This window comes from Epinephelus moara, chromosome 16 (genome assembly GCF_006386435.1).
Source record: "Epinephelus moara isolate mb chromosome 16, YSFRI_EMoa_1.0, whole genome shotgun sequence".
Taxonomy (NCBI): Eukaryota; Metazoa; Chordata; class Actinopteri; order Perciformes; family Serranidae; genus Epinephelus; species Epinephelus moara.
The window spans coordinates 20,087,788-20,103,342 of record NC_065521.1 but is presented as its reverse complement, the minus strand read 5'-3'; the positions used below and the strand labels follow the sequence as shown (position 1 = coordinate 20,103,342).

General features: G+C 39.4%; 1 protein-coding gene across 4 annotated transcripts in view; it reads right to left on the bottom strand.

The window, feature by feature from the left end:
• acot7 (acyl-CoA thioesterase 7) overlaps positions 1-15,555 on the bottom strand; it is an 82,742-nt gene that overhangs the window by 26,504 nt on the left and 40,683 nt on the right. For all 4 annotated transcript variants that reach the window (XM_050064141.1, XM_050064142.1, XM_050064138.1 and 1 more), the window contains one exon: positions 4,829-4,945. In XM_050064141.1, the coding sequence (XP_049920098.1) occupies positions 4,829-4,945 (117 nt within the window). The remainder of the gene's footprint in view (positions 1-4,828; positions 4,946-15,555) is intronic.

Sequence of the window (15,555 nt, the reverse complement as noted above, 5' to 3'; positions counted from 1 at the left end):
GCCTTATTTTCTCAGTGCCAAATAATACACATTATTGTTCAGAGTGACATTGCAGTTTGTTTTACTTTTTGCAAAGTCTGTGGTTAGGGTGGAAAATGAAACGCTTTTCTGTGTAGGCGTGGAACAAGAAAAAAAAACAGAAAGAAACAAGTGACTCACAAGCTGTGACATGAGTGCAGCCATTTTCTAATGTTTAAAAGACTCAACGTAGTGTCTCAGCTCCACTCAGGCTGCAGTTAAGACACTCAGGTTAACTATTCACACTTCTTTGCAAAGGAAAATCAATCCACTCAACATAGATGTCATTTCAGTGTGACATTGACGCTTTAGATCTCACACAGCCGTGGCTCTTTTGGCTACGTTTAGTCGAGCATTTCATCTCAAAACACGCAAAACAAAAGTGCTGCAGGCAAGATAATCATATACAGCCAACACAAAAGACACAATCCAGGAAAACCTTCACTGTCTTCACTGTAAATTAAGTGACAAATGAGGTGTAAAATAGAATGTGATAGGACACACAAGTAAATGGAATGAAAAGAAATACAACACAATCATTAAATAATACTTGCTTAATTTAATGCTCATTAGATAATTTTTAATGATAGTCTTAAATGGAAATGTAATGACTTTCTAAAGTGTTTTTAAATGTGTCACTTAATTAATCAATCAATCAATCAATCAATTAACCTCAATTAACTTCTCTAAGTATTACTGCTGGCATAGAGCCACAACGTGATGCTTCACACTGACCTTTCAATCACATCACATTCAACGATTTGCTCCACAATCATCTGTTTACTTTTTCTGTTCAAATGGCCCTGAATCAAGGACATTTTGGATTTGTTCTGCTTTTGTGTTGATAATGCATCAAACCAAAGGTTGTTTTACTCTCACTGAATCAAGTTTATAAAAAAATATATTGTGCAGCTTTGTCACACAGCATGGCAGATAAAATATAGATCGTGGTGGTAAACCAATCCCTTTATCTGGGATCTTTATTGATTTCTGACCCTGCAAATGAAGACACTTTAAGTTGCTTCATTCTCTCTCAAACTCTTTTATGTTGTTTAAATTCAGGTCTTCTGTGTTTTTTTTAATGATAATTGTTTACATTGTGAACATGCCCTGCTCTATAGGGATATTTCTGCTGCTGGACCCCACAACACTGTAAATCTGTGAAATTAGTTGAGTGCACTTTTCAGGCTAGACACAGCAGGACCTCCTGAAATGTATAAACAAATCCTCCAAGCATCCTCCACATAAGCCATGTTCAGCAACAGACCTCTGTCTGTTTAATGTCCTGGGTCTTAACTTCCCATTTCGCTGTATTTAATGTTCTTTTCTGTTTTTCATTTTTGTCATGTCTCTGCTGGTGTGTGTTCCTCTAGCTTCAGTTTATATGGCATATGCTTTAGACCAGGGAAACTCAACTTGCTCTTGCTTTGCCCGTGGCCACTTTCGCAAAGTGATAGGATTCCATTTATTCCATTAAATTTATAATTTATATAATTTGATTTATCAAGCTCTATTTGATGCTTTTAATGCACCATAGCACCTTATTAACATTCAAAGTAGAAAAAAATAAATAATCCATTTTCATTTACTGGTCAGTGGGCCACCCAACACCATAATATATAGCTAAATTATATATTTATATAATTTTGATTGACTGCTCTTAAGTTGATTTCTGAAATCTTATTTCATATTTATTATTTTTGAAAGCATTTAAATTGTGCTTTAAAACAATCTGCCTTTGCCTTTCTGCGGAATCATTAGTCTGCCTGGTCTCCTTGAATCCAGATGGCTTTTACATATCAATGGAGAAATCATGTGATTTGGGTTATTTGCCCCAGGCTGGTCATACTGTCTTAGCTGGCACTGGCAAACCCCAACCAAACCATATACCCTTAACTTTGACATCTGTAGTCTCAAACATCCAACTGGTATAGTAGGTAATGTGGCAGTGCCCGCCCTGTGAGAGACTCCTGCCTAAAAGGCCTGATACTGGACCAAATAATTAATCCTTTATTAGGCTCATGATAACATTAAAACTGCTGCTGTTAGTGGACAATTTTTTTTAACATTCTAGCTGCTTTAATTCATTCCTCCGTGTGATTGTTTAATGTTAGTGCCAAATGATGAAACAGATCTTTCTGCTCTTTAACTGTGAGAGACTGAAACACAACAAAGCCTGATGTTTCTCATTTGGATCCTTTAACGTGTTTGACTTTAACCTTGACTACAGATGTGCTGAAAATAGTTCAAAGTGATGTCATAACATCTACATTTAGCTGGCTAAATAATGAAAATAAAAACACGTGATCAGGTGCAGCCTACAATGCCAGTCGGTTTTGGGTGTCTTTTTTTGTTTTGATCCTTGACCCTTCTTTTCCTAAGCCCATCTCCTGTGGTTTTTGTCTGACCACCTTCAGCAAAATGGGAAATCTACTGGTGACATAACACCTAAGTCACTGTGGAAGCCAGGGGAAATCATGTCACCACCACCTAAACTCAGAGGACAGACGGAGGCAGCAACTGGAGCGACTAGAAGCAGCTGAAAAGCTGTGGACATGGATCTCAACCAATCTGTACTGTTCAGCTGTCTGGTCCTGAAACCCAGAAAGGTGTGTTGTAAATGTTTTAAACACCCCCTCCCTCACATCCTTCGCAGCCACTCATTCTTCACTCAGGCCTCCTTGAAAACCTACTTTTGGGTTGAGTGAATTATCCTGCTTGAATAAAGTTACCTGTATTTGAAAATACATGTACTGTAAATGGCATAAACCTACAGCTGACCTGGTATACTTTTGCTGAGCTGTGAAGTATAAAATGTTCTTTCCACTTCATAATTCAACACTGAGGAAAGACTTAGCTGGTCCATTGTTAACATCATATCCTGACATAATCATAACATCTGAATGTTAGCACTGGATGTCTGGATCACATCATCTCCAGCACATGAACAGATGAAACAGACACTGAGCCGAGAAAGACTGAAAACCATAAATGTAACACACTATTGTACACCACTTTGAAGAGGCTGCTTTCAGTCACTTTTGACATATTTAGATTCCATAAAAATACTGATGAACAAGACGAATGAGAAAACTGTAGTAACAATATTTTTATAATTAATGAAGTTTTTTAGTCCACAATCTCACTGTCAAAATAATGTTTGCCCTTTAAAATCTCCTCTCGGTGACAGTATTTAATATCATTATCATATATATCTTTATTTTAAAACCATTTCAGTCTAACTTACTCAAGGCATATTCATCAAAACTTTTTCTGTTGTGTGCAATTCAGCAGTAAAATATTAACATTTCATTTCATACAGTAACCAAGTGTTTCCAATATCCCCTGGTGCCCCTCTCTCACTGTTTATCAGAGCCTAAATGACACAAGAATTAGCTAGCTAGCATACAGCGGTCCCCTTTCCCTCTGCACAAAAAAAACACTAACACTTGCCAAGACCTGGTTTTTGAATATCATGGGGAAGGTTACAATCACTGTCATGGCTCCAGCTTCAATCGGCAGTGATAGAAATACAACATCCTGGTGAACACACTAATTTCAGTCCCTTTGCTGGCAGTTACAATTAAGGCTGCCACAAAATACTGTACGTCTCCGACCAAGCAGCACTCAAATCTCATTCCTAATTAGTCCACACCAAGTTTGAAAGAGAGAAAAACATAAGTAACTATCATAACATTTTCACTGGCCTCCATGCTGCTTTCTGCTATTTGCTAACCTGTTTTTTGACCTGTCTGTGACAACAAACGCCTCTAGTCTACTGGCAATGAGAAAGGAGTGTATAGCTTATTTATAGTGGGTCTCCCCGAGTCTACTCCAGCTTTGAGAAACATGTACAAAATGTCTACACTCTTCTTGTTCTGATCTTGTTTGTCTGTGGGTTTGTATCTGTGGGAGGACATGTTTGTTCCTTTTCACATTTATGTTCTTTATCTGTGCTCCTAACCGTCCTGACGAGCACTTTGGATTCACTGCATTGTCCAAACTGTGCTGCCAATAAAACCTTTAACCCAGTGTTCAATTTTCGGAATGAAAAAGCAAGAATACATGCTTCCACTTTTGTGAGTGGACACTCTTTTTCCCATTAAGATGTCAGAGGCTAAGTGGATAATGGTGATGTTAAAATCCTTGAATGAACTTTAACATAAGAGGCTTAGAGTCCTCACAGACTGAGGAGCATTGTGGCAAACAGAGTACAAATGATTTCTCACTTTAAACAGTGAGCAGTTCAAAGACAGAGCTTGGTAATGGAAAATTGTTAAATCATAACAATGGTGTGTTTTTCCAGATATAGCAGCCGCCTTACAAAACACCACTGGCCTTGATTAGCAACAGTGTGACAGTTGGCTAGTCCAATTTAAAACAACACTGTCTAAAGCTGAATTTATAGACTCTGGATTAGACTCCACACTGGACTCCACATTATAATATAATTTGCTTTTTAGACAGTGCAGTTCATTAATGAGCGAGAGGAAAAAGTTTAAGAAAAGCAGCATCATGAAACTTCCTGCAGCCCATTGCCAGCACAGCAGTGCATGTTGTGGAGAGGTACTGTACATATTAGGCTGGGGTGGTGTATGTTTTTTTAATACCTTTCTTAGAATTCCACCAGGGTATACAGTATATGACAGCAGTGGTGTGCAGTGCTTAAAATGATACATCAAACGAAACCATACAAATGAACACATCCCAGTGTACCATAACACCGTGATACTGCCCAAGTCTTAACTTCTGGATATTTTCATGTATCACTGACTTAACACTCTGAGTTTATTCTCGGTGTCATCCTCACCTTTGTGGATCTTGCGATGGAAGTTGATTGCATCCACAGAGGCAGTGACAATGTTGGTGTTGCAGTGCCGAGCAGCTACAATGCCAGCGACCTCATCCATCAGCTTCATGGTCACACCTGTTCCAGACAAAAAAACACAGTTTGACCTTTGTAAGATAAACAGTGGATCCATGGTGGAAGATTAATCAATATTTTCTTCTGTGCTCTTTGATTTCACAGAGTCTCACCATTGTACAAAACAAGTAACATTTCTGTGACTACTTATAAAAATATTAAATTGACCCAAAGTCTGTCCTGTACATTAACTACATAAATAAAAAATAACCTGTGGTATTTTAATTGATTTGTTTGTTTTAATAACTGCAAAAGAAGCCCTATTATAGGAAGAACTGTTTCAATGGAAGTTTCTCTTCCCTTCTCAGTAAAACTTTATTATATCAACAGTTATCAAATTATTAGTGAAAAACCTGAACATTTCCATGAAAATACAGGTCCATGACACTGAGGGAACCCAATCAGTTGAGGGACTATAGATGAAAATGAGCTGTATTTAATGCCATAAATAATATTACAGTTGAAAGCCCCAGATAGTAGATAGTAAGGGGCCTTTGAGTTGAGATTTTTGCTGTTTCCAAGTTCAAGACCAAACACTGCGCTTAAACTATGATTGTGCACTACTGCAACTTCCAACATTCGAACAGGAACTTATCACCGGTGAAACATCGCACTCGTCCTCTCTTTAAATCCAACAGGCCATTTAGGGTAAATGCAGTCATTGCGTCAGAAGGATTCTCGCTTGTGTTTGAGACACCATTTCTCTGAGATGAGATTGTCTGATGTAAAAGCTAATGGGTTTCCTGATGCAATTAGAAAATTATCCACCTGAAGCTAAATTATAAATGAGTCTCCTTGCCATTTCCTCAACATTAGCTTTTCATCTAGACTCATTAGTCCACTGTTGATGGTGTGTGTGCTGACTGCCAACAAGAAGTGTTTCAATAGACTTTCAGCTAGCTGACATTCAGCTGACAAATGTTATTAATGTTCAATAAGCCACTTATTATCTGGGTTACGTTCATGTTAATGTCAATAATTTTAGTTCATTTCTTTAAATTAGTCTAAACTGATGGTCCTGTTGGTCCACTGTTAACATACAGTAAACATGCAGGATAGTTATTTATTATGTTTATTCTGTTTAAAATGACCTTTGTCAGTATTTCTTTAAAAGTAACCTCTTGCAGTTGTGACTAAAGACGGCTGAAAAAATTCACGGTTCGGTTCAATATAACACAGTGCTGTCACGCCTCGGTACGTTTTCAATACAGCAAAAACTAGAAATGCCAGATTAAGTTCCTTGATTTTACCATTTTTAAATGTATGAAAACTAACATAATTTGGCTTGTTAAAATCCGGGCAAATGATTTCGTGTCTTCTGTGTCCAGGATTTTTTCAACAAGCATGCTCAATGACGTACTGGAGCCATCATCAGCATAACCCCTACCTATTAAATAAAAACGACATTACTACTGACATTAAAGCGCATACTAACAGTGTTGTTTCTATTGCCCACTGTGTGTTGCAGCAAGTTTGCTTTGTCCCACAAGCTCTCTTGGCTCTTTCAGTGTAATAAATACATGATTAAACATGTCTGTTAAATACCACAATCATAAAACCACCAGCTAGACAGCCGTCACTAAAGTACCTTTCAATCTTTCTGTCCAAATCGGCTACCCAGCCTGCCAGCAGTCACTGCTCACAGCTGTGGGTGTGTGCTTCGTGATAATACTGGCTGCTGAAGAAGAGGCTATAGCCACACAGTGGCTCTCGTGCCCTGGTTCCAGGGGTGTGTGTGTGCTGTGGAACCAGAGACTGTGTGTTCCACTGGCTTAGGTGCTAAAGTAAGTCTGTAGCTGTGCGGTGGCCCGTGCTTCGGCTCAGGGTTCACCTATGTTAGTGTGTTACAGACTCTGATGAGTGTCTGTAGCTGCATGGTGGCTTGTGCTTTGGCTCAGTGTGTTTATATCCAACACTCTCTCTCGCCATCGCCCTAATAATGTACAGCAACACTGAAGTGGCTCCAAACCCAACCCTGTCAAGAGACCTTAGTTCATCTTCTATTCCTGGTCTGGTAATGGCGTTACTAACCATTTGCAACAAGCTAGCTTACTGTAGCGTGCCTCCCAGTGTGTCTCACTGGAGTAATGTTTTGGTTTGCGGGTTTAACCATGAAGATAATCTCTTCCTTACCCTAACCAAGTAGTTTTGGTTGCTTAAACTTTACCAGTGGCAGGTCACAAATACTCATAAAAGGTATTTTTGGAACAATCATATGGATCATTTTGGGGAACACTGACCAATTAATTATTTTGTCCTCTTCTCTTGCTTGGGATGCTAGATACTAAGAAGTGCTCAATTTTTGGAAGGGACAAGCAGTATACTTTAAAATAACACACTTAGAATTTGTAGATAAAGAAATGTTGTGGCAAATACAGTATTAAAGATTTCTTACTTTACATTAAGTTCAGAGTCAAAGTTTCGTTATGAAAAATAATTAAATCATTTTGTGTTTTTCCAGCCCTACAAAACACAAGTGGTCTTAATAAGAAACAGCGTGATAGTTGTTAACGCTTGCTAGCCCAATTCAAAACAGAACTGTTTGAGCCTGAATTAACAGTATATACCTCCTGAGTTTTTTCCACATTTTAATGTAAGTAGCTTTTTACAGAGTGCAGTTAATTAATGGGCAAAAGGCTAAAGTTAAAGAAAAGCAGCATCATGAAACATCCTGCTGCCAAACTGTGGATGTTTTGATGTACCTTTAAGTGTCAGAGTTAGAGGCTTGTTTATTGTGTTTGACCGATATGTTTAGCCATAACTTGACAAAAAGTATTTGGAACATATTGGACCTCATGCAGCTAACAATACATTCCTCTATTTTCTCTTTATTTTCTGTTAGGAAAAAAAATAAGAGCAGTCAACTCCAGATGCACCAAATGTTCTTAACCATCCAACTCTGCTCACCCAGGTGTGCTGAATGATGAGTCCCACTTAATCATACATTGGTGGTGCATGGCCAATTGTTTTTAGTATAGGTAGCACCTCCTAAAACACTATATGAGGGCAGGTGTTGTGCCTTGTGCAAATACTCTGCCACATGCGCATGAATTGAAGAGATGCCACCAAAAAAGGCTGGAAGTAGAGAACTTCAGCGGTAGTGAAATCAATATATTGTTAAATTAAGTTAAACAAAGTAAGTGTGATTTTGCAGTGCGTCAGTACTGACATTACAGAAGAATCAAAAATACAGCAAAGGGAGAACGCACAGTGACTGAAATAAAAGAAAGCGGTCTGACATGAAAATGGAAGCAAAAAAGCCTGCATTGTCCAAGCCATGCGCTCCATGGTGATAACTGAAGGAGGATAGGAGGGGGCTGCAGTCTCACAAGTAAACATATAATAATCTAAATTTATTTACATAACATTCATGCAGTGTGTTTTCTTTTTATGTTCCTCAACCTTAAACTTGTGTTTTCTTGAGTTAGATAAAGAGTCTGTGGACTGTGGATATGAGACGTTTTTTTCTTACCTTTCTCATCTTTTTTTTGTGATCAAATTTTTATTGGGTAAACAATTAAATTACAATAACCCAACAGGAGGGCTCATAAATGGTCATTGTTTGATTGTCAACACACAAAAGGGCATAATAGGCTAATAACAATATGAAAAAGAAACTACTGCAATGAGCGTGTAGACCAGGCCAATTCAACGGGCGGCCCGTGGGCCATTTCCAGCCTCTTATCAGTTCTCTTTACAAATAACTAAAATTTGAAATCTGAACACGAATAAAAGCGTGCAAATAAAAAACATTCTGCCACAATAAATACTTCGAGCCAGCAGAGTGCTCCTGTGCACTTGGACTAGTTGTCTCTGAACCCCAAAACCTGCCAGCAGGTTTGAAAGGCATGTTTTCTTTGAAAAAAAAATCACCAAAATTACATAATTTATCGTAGCTAGAAACTCTTACAAACAGAAATTATCTTTGGATTTTGGAATTTCTGATGGTAATTAAATGCATCTTGTGAGACTAACAATTCTGTCAGGAAAAATAACTAAGTCTGAGCTTAACATATTTATTTACTTATTTCTTGAAAATGACTTTATTCATTTAAAAGTTTTGCGCTCCTCAGTGAATGACTTTATTCATTTAAAAGTTTTGCGCTCCTCAGTGCAACTGCCGAGCCATGAAGAGGTTGTAAAAATGTAAAAATAGTTAATGTAAACTGCAATGTAGTGAAATAAACATTTTGAAAATGCGGTGGTATGTTGTGTCAAGTGTACATTCATAATGACAATAATAGCTCAGATAAAATGTTTGGACCCCAGGCCCTTAGCTTTCTAAAAATGTGGCCCCCTGACAGATATAGTTGAGTAGCCTTGGTATAGAGAGACAACAAAGAGCTGGATTATGCATGCAACACATGGCCTTCATCTGAAGAAGACATGCTGGTTGTTGAAATGGTGGTTGCTACATCTAATTAAAAGCTTTATTCATGAACATGTGCTCTGGATCTTATAGCTGTTTGATAATTTATAATCTGCCATGAACACTTATCACAACTGTAATCCATTGTGAGTGAAATGAATCCAAGTTGTTCTTTGTGAGAGATTAAACTACAGACACCTTTCAAACTGACAAGACGTGAGTATCAGATTCTTAAAAGATGCATTTTGGGTGAAGTATCACTTTTAAGATGTGAAGCACATCAAGGAATCCATCATCAAACCATTTGCAGAGCACTTTGCCAATTCTTGCACTAAAAGCTTGCAAGTGATTTGAAGAGCAAGAAAACACTGTGGGCAGGAAATCAACGTTGCAGATACAGTAGGGCTTGAAAGCCATTTCCATCACAAAGTGGACACAGAGGAATTCACAAATTTGCATCTGCATTTGTCAGTGTGTGCCACACTTACAGCGATGTCAGCTTGTGTCATGTGCGAAGGAAACAGTTGTTTGTGGGTTTCTAGCAGAAAGTGGGACATCTTGTATGGAGTGGGTGGGAGAGAGATGAGAGAAGCGAGGAGGAGGGTGGCATCTGTTTGTCATGTCGGAGAAAGTGTGTGTGCGTGTGTAACGTGCATGTGTTTGTGAACGTATGCTCATTTAAAGATATTCAGACCCTTGACTAGACACTCCAGTTGCCCCAATCGTTCCCTCTGAGTTGCTTTTTGTATCTCTCAGGCTACAGAAAATCAATAAGTCTGCTTGCTGATGGCTGGTTTGGCTCCCAAAGGCTCCTACCATCTGCACTGTGTGGCTCTATTTATGACAGCCAAATGTGTGGGAGTACAAACAGAATGTGCCGCTTGCTCCCAAATGCAGCATTCACTGTAAAAGTGGGCCCGCTGAGTTGATTAAGAATTAAACATGCCATTACTTTGACATCCTCTTGTCCCAAAGGGCCAGGGCATCACTTCCACTTTATTTTGCTGATAATACTAACATGTACAGAGGTTTAATATGGAAAGTAAACTTCTTTTTTCTGTCCATGCTAAACATTTGTCAGAGGCAAAAGAAAAATGTGGTACATTTTCAACACTGTTTCAAAATAGAAAATGGCTTGATGCTCGAGAAACTGAATCAAGCTCTGACTATGATGTGTGATTATGCGGTTAAACTCGGGCCAGGCAGTGTGAGAGTGACAGATCTTTTTTCCCATCACATGAAAGGCTCTATCATCTTTAACTCTAACTAAAGCCCTGTTGATCGGGGAAGGGTAACCGTTAAAAATGCTCTGATAAAGGCTGACGATGTAGCCACAGTTCAGAAAGGTGACAGGCTTAAAGTGTGTGTGGGCAAGCAAACATATCAGTTCCTTCCTTAAGTCTATTGCGAAACATTTTCCAAAAACCCATGCTGATTTTTTTCTTTTTTTATCCATCTCCGCTATGTTGTGAAAATTGATGGGATCTCACCTCAGATTGAAAAAGTCCCCTGGGTACAAGGCGTAGCAGGCTGCTGCTATACAAAGCCTGGAGTGGTCGTGTCTGAGCATGTAACACTTAATGGAGATGGATCATGACCTGACAAGATGATGAAACTGAATGTAAACGCTGGACTATGCTAAAATGAATCTAAACATTTTAAGAAAATTTAAAGGCACCCTACCTGACATTTCCTTACCAGCCCAGTCGACAGTTTAAAATGTTGGCATTGCAAATTTCTGCAAACCATGGATATGTTACATTTGTACGTTTCATACCTACAATATGGCTCAGATTATATGTTTATGAGCTGAGTTTCTCATTAGGAGGAGGAGAGGATGGTGGATTCCTCGGCAAGATGGCTGCCAAGCTCCAGACGGCAACAGACCACTGTTTGAGACCAACAAAAGCGGATGTTTTTTAAGAAAATGTCGGGACATGTCCAGCCGTGCATGCTGCAAGTAGTATTCAGTTGCAGCTTATGGGGCTTATTCAAAGCTAAAACATGATGTTTTTCTAACCCTAACCAAGTGGCTTTTGTGCCTAAATCTAACTACACATTAACACATGTTTTAAAACTAAAAAGTCAAGACACATACCCTAGCATTGTGACCACATAAAGTTTCAACATATTCACTACATATGAAATGTACACATGTAAACACCTGTGTGACAGCTGAAATCAAACAAAGGTTCGGATCCTGATTTGTTAAAAAATTGGCCCCAATCCTGATCTTTGAGATCTGATCAGGACATTCCTAGTGTTTTAGGATATAGGCATACATTTCTGCTTACTGCCAGAGGATCTCAAGGTTCTTCGTGGTAACAAAGCCTGGTTCCCTATTGCTACCAAATGAATTCCACCATCTACTTCTAACAGGGCTGACATGGATTAGTATCTTCCCTCAAATCTGGAAGCTGTTCAAATAATAATCTTTTGTACTATTGCTACTATTAGATTAATAACTGTGCAGTCTTATTTGCTATAAAGGAACATGACAGCAACAATTACAAATCAAATCTGAAAGCAGCATTCAGATGATCTAACTGAGCCAGATAAGCTGCCTTAAACAATATATCACTGTTGCCTTTTCTACACAGATATCATTGTCTTTGTCTTTGCCTCATAGCAGTGCTACAAAATAGCAGCTCTGGCATGCATCAGCTGATAAGCTCTGACGATATTAATCCTTGAAACAAAGTGACCCCGCATTTTTGAGATTTCATCTTATTTGATCTTCTATTTGCAAAGATTGAATGGTAAGAATGAGATTATAGTTATTCTGTTTCTGTGTAATAGCATGAGAGCTCCTATCAGACTGGCATAATCTTCAGGAGGTCATTCGGGGTAAATAAAGGAACCACAAGGGACGGAGAGAAAGACCCGCTCGGCATGCTATGGTATAAAGTGAATGCTAATGTGCTAAATGGCTGGATGGAAAAGTCAAGAATATTATTTTATGACATGACACAAGCTCTGTAACTTTGTGAGAAAATAATGAATAGAAATGCAATGAGGACTTGGTTATTTGTGGATTGGACTGTGAATTTCTGAGACTGAGCGGAGCAGTGAGAGTGGGCTCCCGTGGTCTTGTTCCCCAGCTCCCCGGTGTTAGCAGCTCTCCTGATGCCTTGTGAAAATGGAGCGGGTGTGGGTGTGGGGGGATAATTACCCCAGTTTGCTCATGTTCTTCACTTTACCACACTCCCTTAAAGACTTCCCACGGCTTAAAACTAGCAACGAGTAGTTAAAAGCTGCGAGTCTGGGTGTTTGAAAGTACTGTTGTTTAGCTAGTTAGTTCTGATGGCAGAGCTGAGAGCCAATTATGCACAGTAACTGTTAGAGGTCTTCATTATCTAAATTGTTGGAATTTCAGTTGCTTATTTTTCCCCATCGCACACTTGTGGGAGAAAGCTCCAACAATTCCCTAAAATAGTTCATAAGCATTCTTTCATTTCAGAGAGGAATATTAACATTTCATTAAGCTGTTAAAAGGATAGTGCACCCAAAAATTAAAGTTCAGCCATTATCTACTCACCCATATGCCGAGGGAGTCTCAGGTGAAGTTTTAGAGTTCTCACAACACTTCCGGAGATCCCAGGGGAGAGGGGGTAGCAACACAATGGAGGCTTACCGCGCCCCAGATTCAAACATCCAAAAACACATAATTGAAACAACAAAATATCTCCATACTGCTCATCCGTAGTGATCCAAGTGTCCTGAAGGCCCAACGTAAAAAGTTGTTTGGAAAAACGTCATTTGAACTCTGTTTTTAGCCTCACTGTAGCCTGTAGCTCTAACAGCTTCTCTGTGCACCGCAGACCGTGAGACATGGGCACCGTGTTCATATGTGTTCACGTGCTTTCGCTGGTCTTGCACGCAAGCGCACACACGTGACTGCGGTGCACAGAGAGGCAGTTGGAGCTACAGGCAACAATGAGGCTAAAAACAGAGTTCAAATGACATTTTTCCAAACAACTTTTTATGCCGGGCCTTCAGGACACTTGGATCACTACGGACGAGCAGTATGGTGATTTCAATTATGTGTTTTTGGACGTTTGAATCTGGGGCGCCTTAAGCCTCCATTAGGTGGAGTTGTGTTGCTACCCCCTCTCCCCTGGGATCTCCGCAGGTGATGTGAGGACTCTAAAACTTCACCTGAGCCTCCCTCAGCATATGGGTGAGTAGATAATGGCTGAATTTTCATTTTTGGGTGCACTATCCCTTTAAGGGGAAATAAAGGAGAAATGTGGATGTGGTGCATTGTGGTCTGAATTTTAGTGTGCAGATCTTCTTACAGCTTCGGCTCAAGACCCAAATCATGGCAAGAACTTTTTGACTGTAGGTGCAAGGTCCCTTTTTTTTCTAAAACTTCATGTAAAGCCTTAACTTCAAACTCCACCCATCAGTTTTTTCTAGATTGATAATAATCTAGTCCACTTATTGCACGCACAAGACACCTACTCACAAATAACCTTTACAATTCCAACTAAGCTTTTAATTGTCTAGTCTTCCAACTTCAGGTACCTCTTACCTATGTAAGCTCTTATATACAGGATTTTTAACAACATTCTTGAAGTAGCAGCTGCGATGCAAACAGCACTTGCCAGCATACTTTGGCTATGTCTGGAATATTAAGCAGTGCATCCACTAAGAGGCTGATCAGGGACAAATCATCCTTGGCTAACGTCGCAACATCTCCCTTGACAATTAAGCTAGAATTACCACCTTGCAATTGTTTCCCTCTGTGAACCAATCGAGTTGTCTGTCCAAACATTTGTAGCCATGATAGTAGACAATGTTCCAATTATTCATGTTGCTGTCATGAATCTACATATTGTAAAAAGCAAAAGCTTCACAAACATCTTTCACCCAGCAGCACAGAAGATCTATACAAGTTTCAAGGTGGGCACCCAAGATAAGAGTTGCAAATTCAGTCTCCCCTTCTGTTCATAATGACGTTAAATTCTACGTTAAATGATGGCCAGAGAAGTGTTTTGTACAACACGGTGATGTCACAATGAAGCTGAACTTTGACCTTTTGGATAGAAAATGTCATCACTTTATTACATCCTACGAGACATTTGTGTGAAATTTTGTTATAATTAGTGTATGAATTTTTGAGTTATGGCCAAAAATGTGTTTCATGATCACAGTGACCTTTGACCACCAAAAACAGATAAGTTCATCCTTGAGTCAAAGTGGACCTTTGTGCCAAATTTGAGGATATTCCCTCAAGACCACAGCTGTCAGAGGCATACAAATTACATATAAAGTGAGGAGGTTGTTATAATTAATGTTGTTAATTGAGAACATGCTATTATTTTCTTTCCAAAATCCCTCCCATTGTTGTTGTCGTTTGTTCACAATGCTGCTGACCTGACCTTACATCCTTATATACTGCCCCCACGTTTCACTGGTTGTACTGCATCATGCAGAGCACCAAAGGAAGCTGATAATGGTGAAAAAATAGGGAGTGCTGCACAGGGTCAAGAAACTGGGTGTTGATGATAGTAAAATATTAGGTGCTCTTTAAAGATAGGGCAAGTAGTTCACTAAGAATAAAAAACAATGACTGTCAGTTTGCTTAATGACACTCTGTAAGTAAAAATCCTTTATTATTATGGAATTAACAAAGGGTTTTTACTCACAATCAGGGATGCTTCACAGATTGCTGACCTATGCCATGGACTTCTACATTAAGAAAACTGACAGTCATTTATTCTTACTCCAAAAGAAGCATTGGTTTGTTTTTGTTTCACAAAATAATTATGAGATTATTTTGGATATTTATCGGGTGCACAAGAAACCTGTGACCAAAATGCCAAGCCAAATCAAGTGGAGGACTGTGCTGTCCTTGAGTACCAAAGATGCTTGTCTTTATTTATCACCACCATCAGTGGAACTGTTAATGCAACTCCTGCAAAAACAGAAACCCTCTCCTTGTACAGTCGATGTAAAAGGTTGAAGAGAGGCTCAATGTGAGACTGCAAATGAGGACAAGCGAGGCCAAGACAGCCCTGGGCCTGGCGTTACACATTCACAGGGTGACATGGCACACTATGACTCTCCCTTTGCCGTAGGGTGGGAACACGAAAGGCAGAGTGGGAGGGGGGCGGGGGCGGGGGGTTGGGGGGGTAGAGGTGGAGATGGTGTGTGTGAAGAGGAAAGACAGCTCACTCCAAATGGGGAAAAAAGGGCAATTAGTAACCAAGTCCCTAGTGCAGCCCAGTTTGCCACGGGG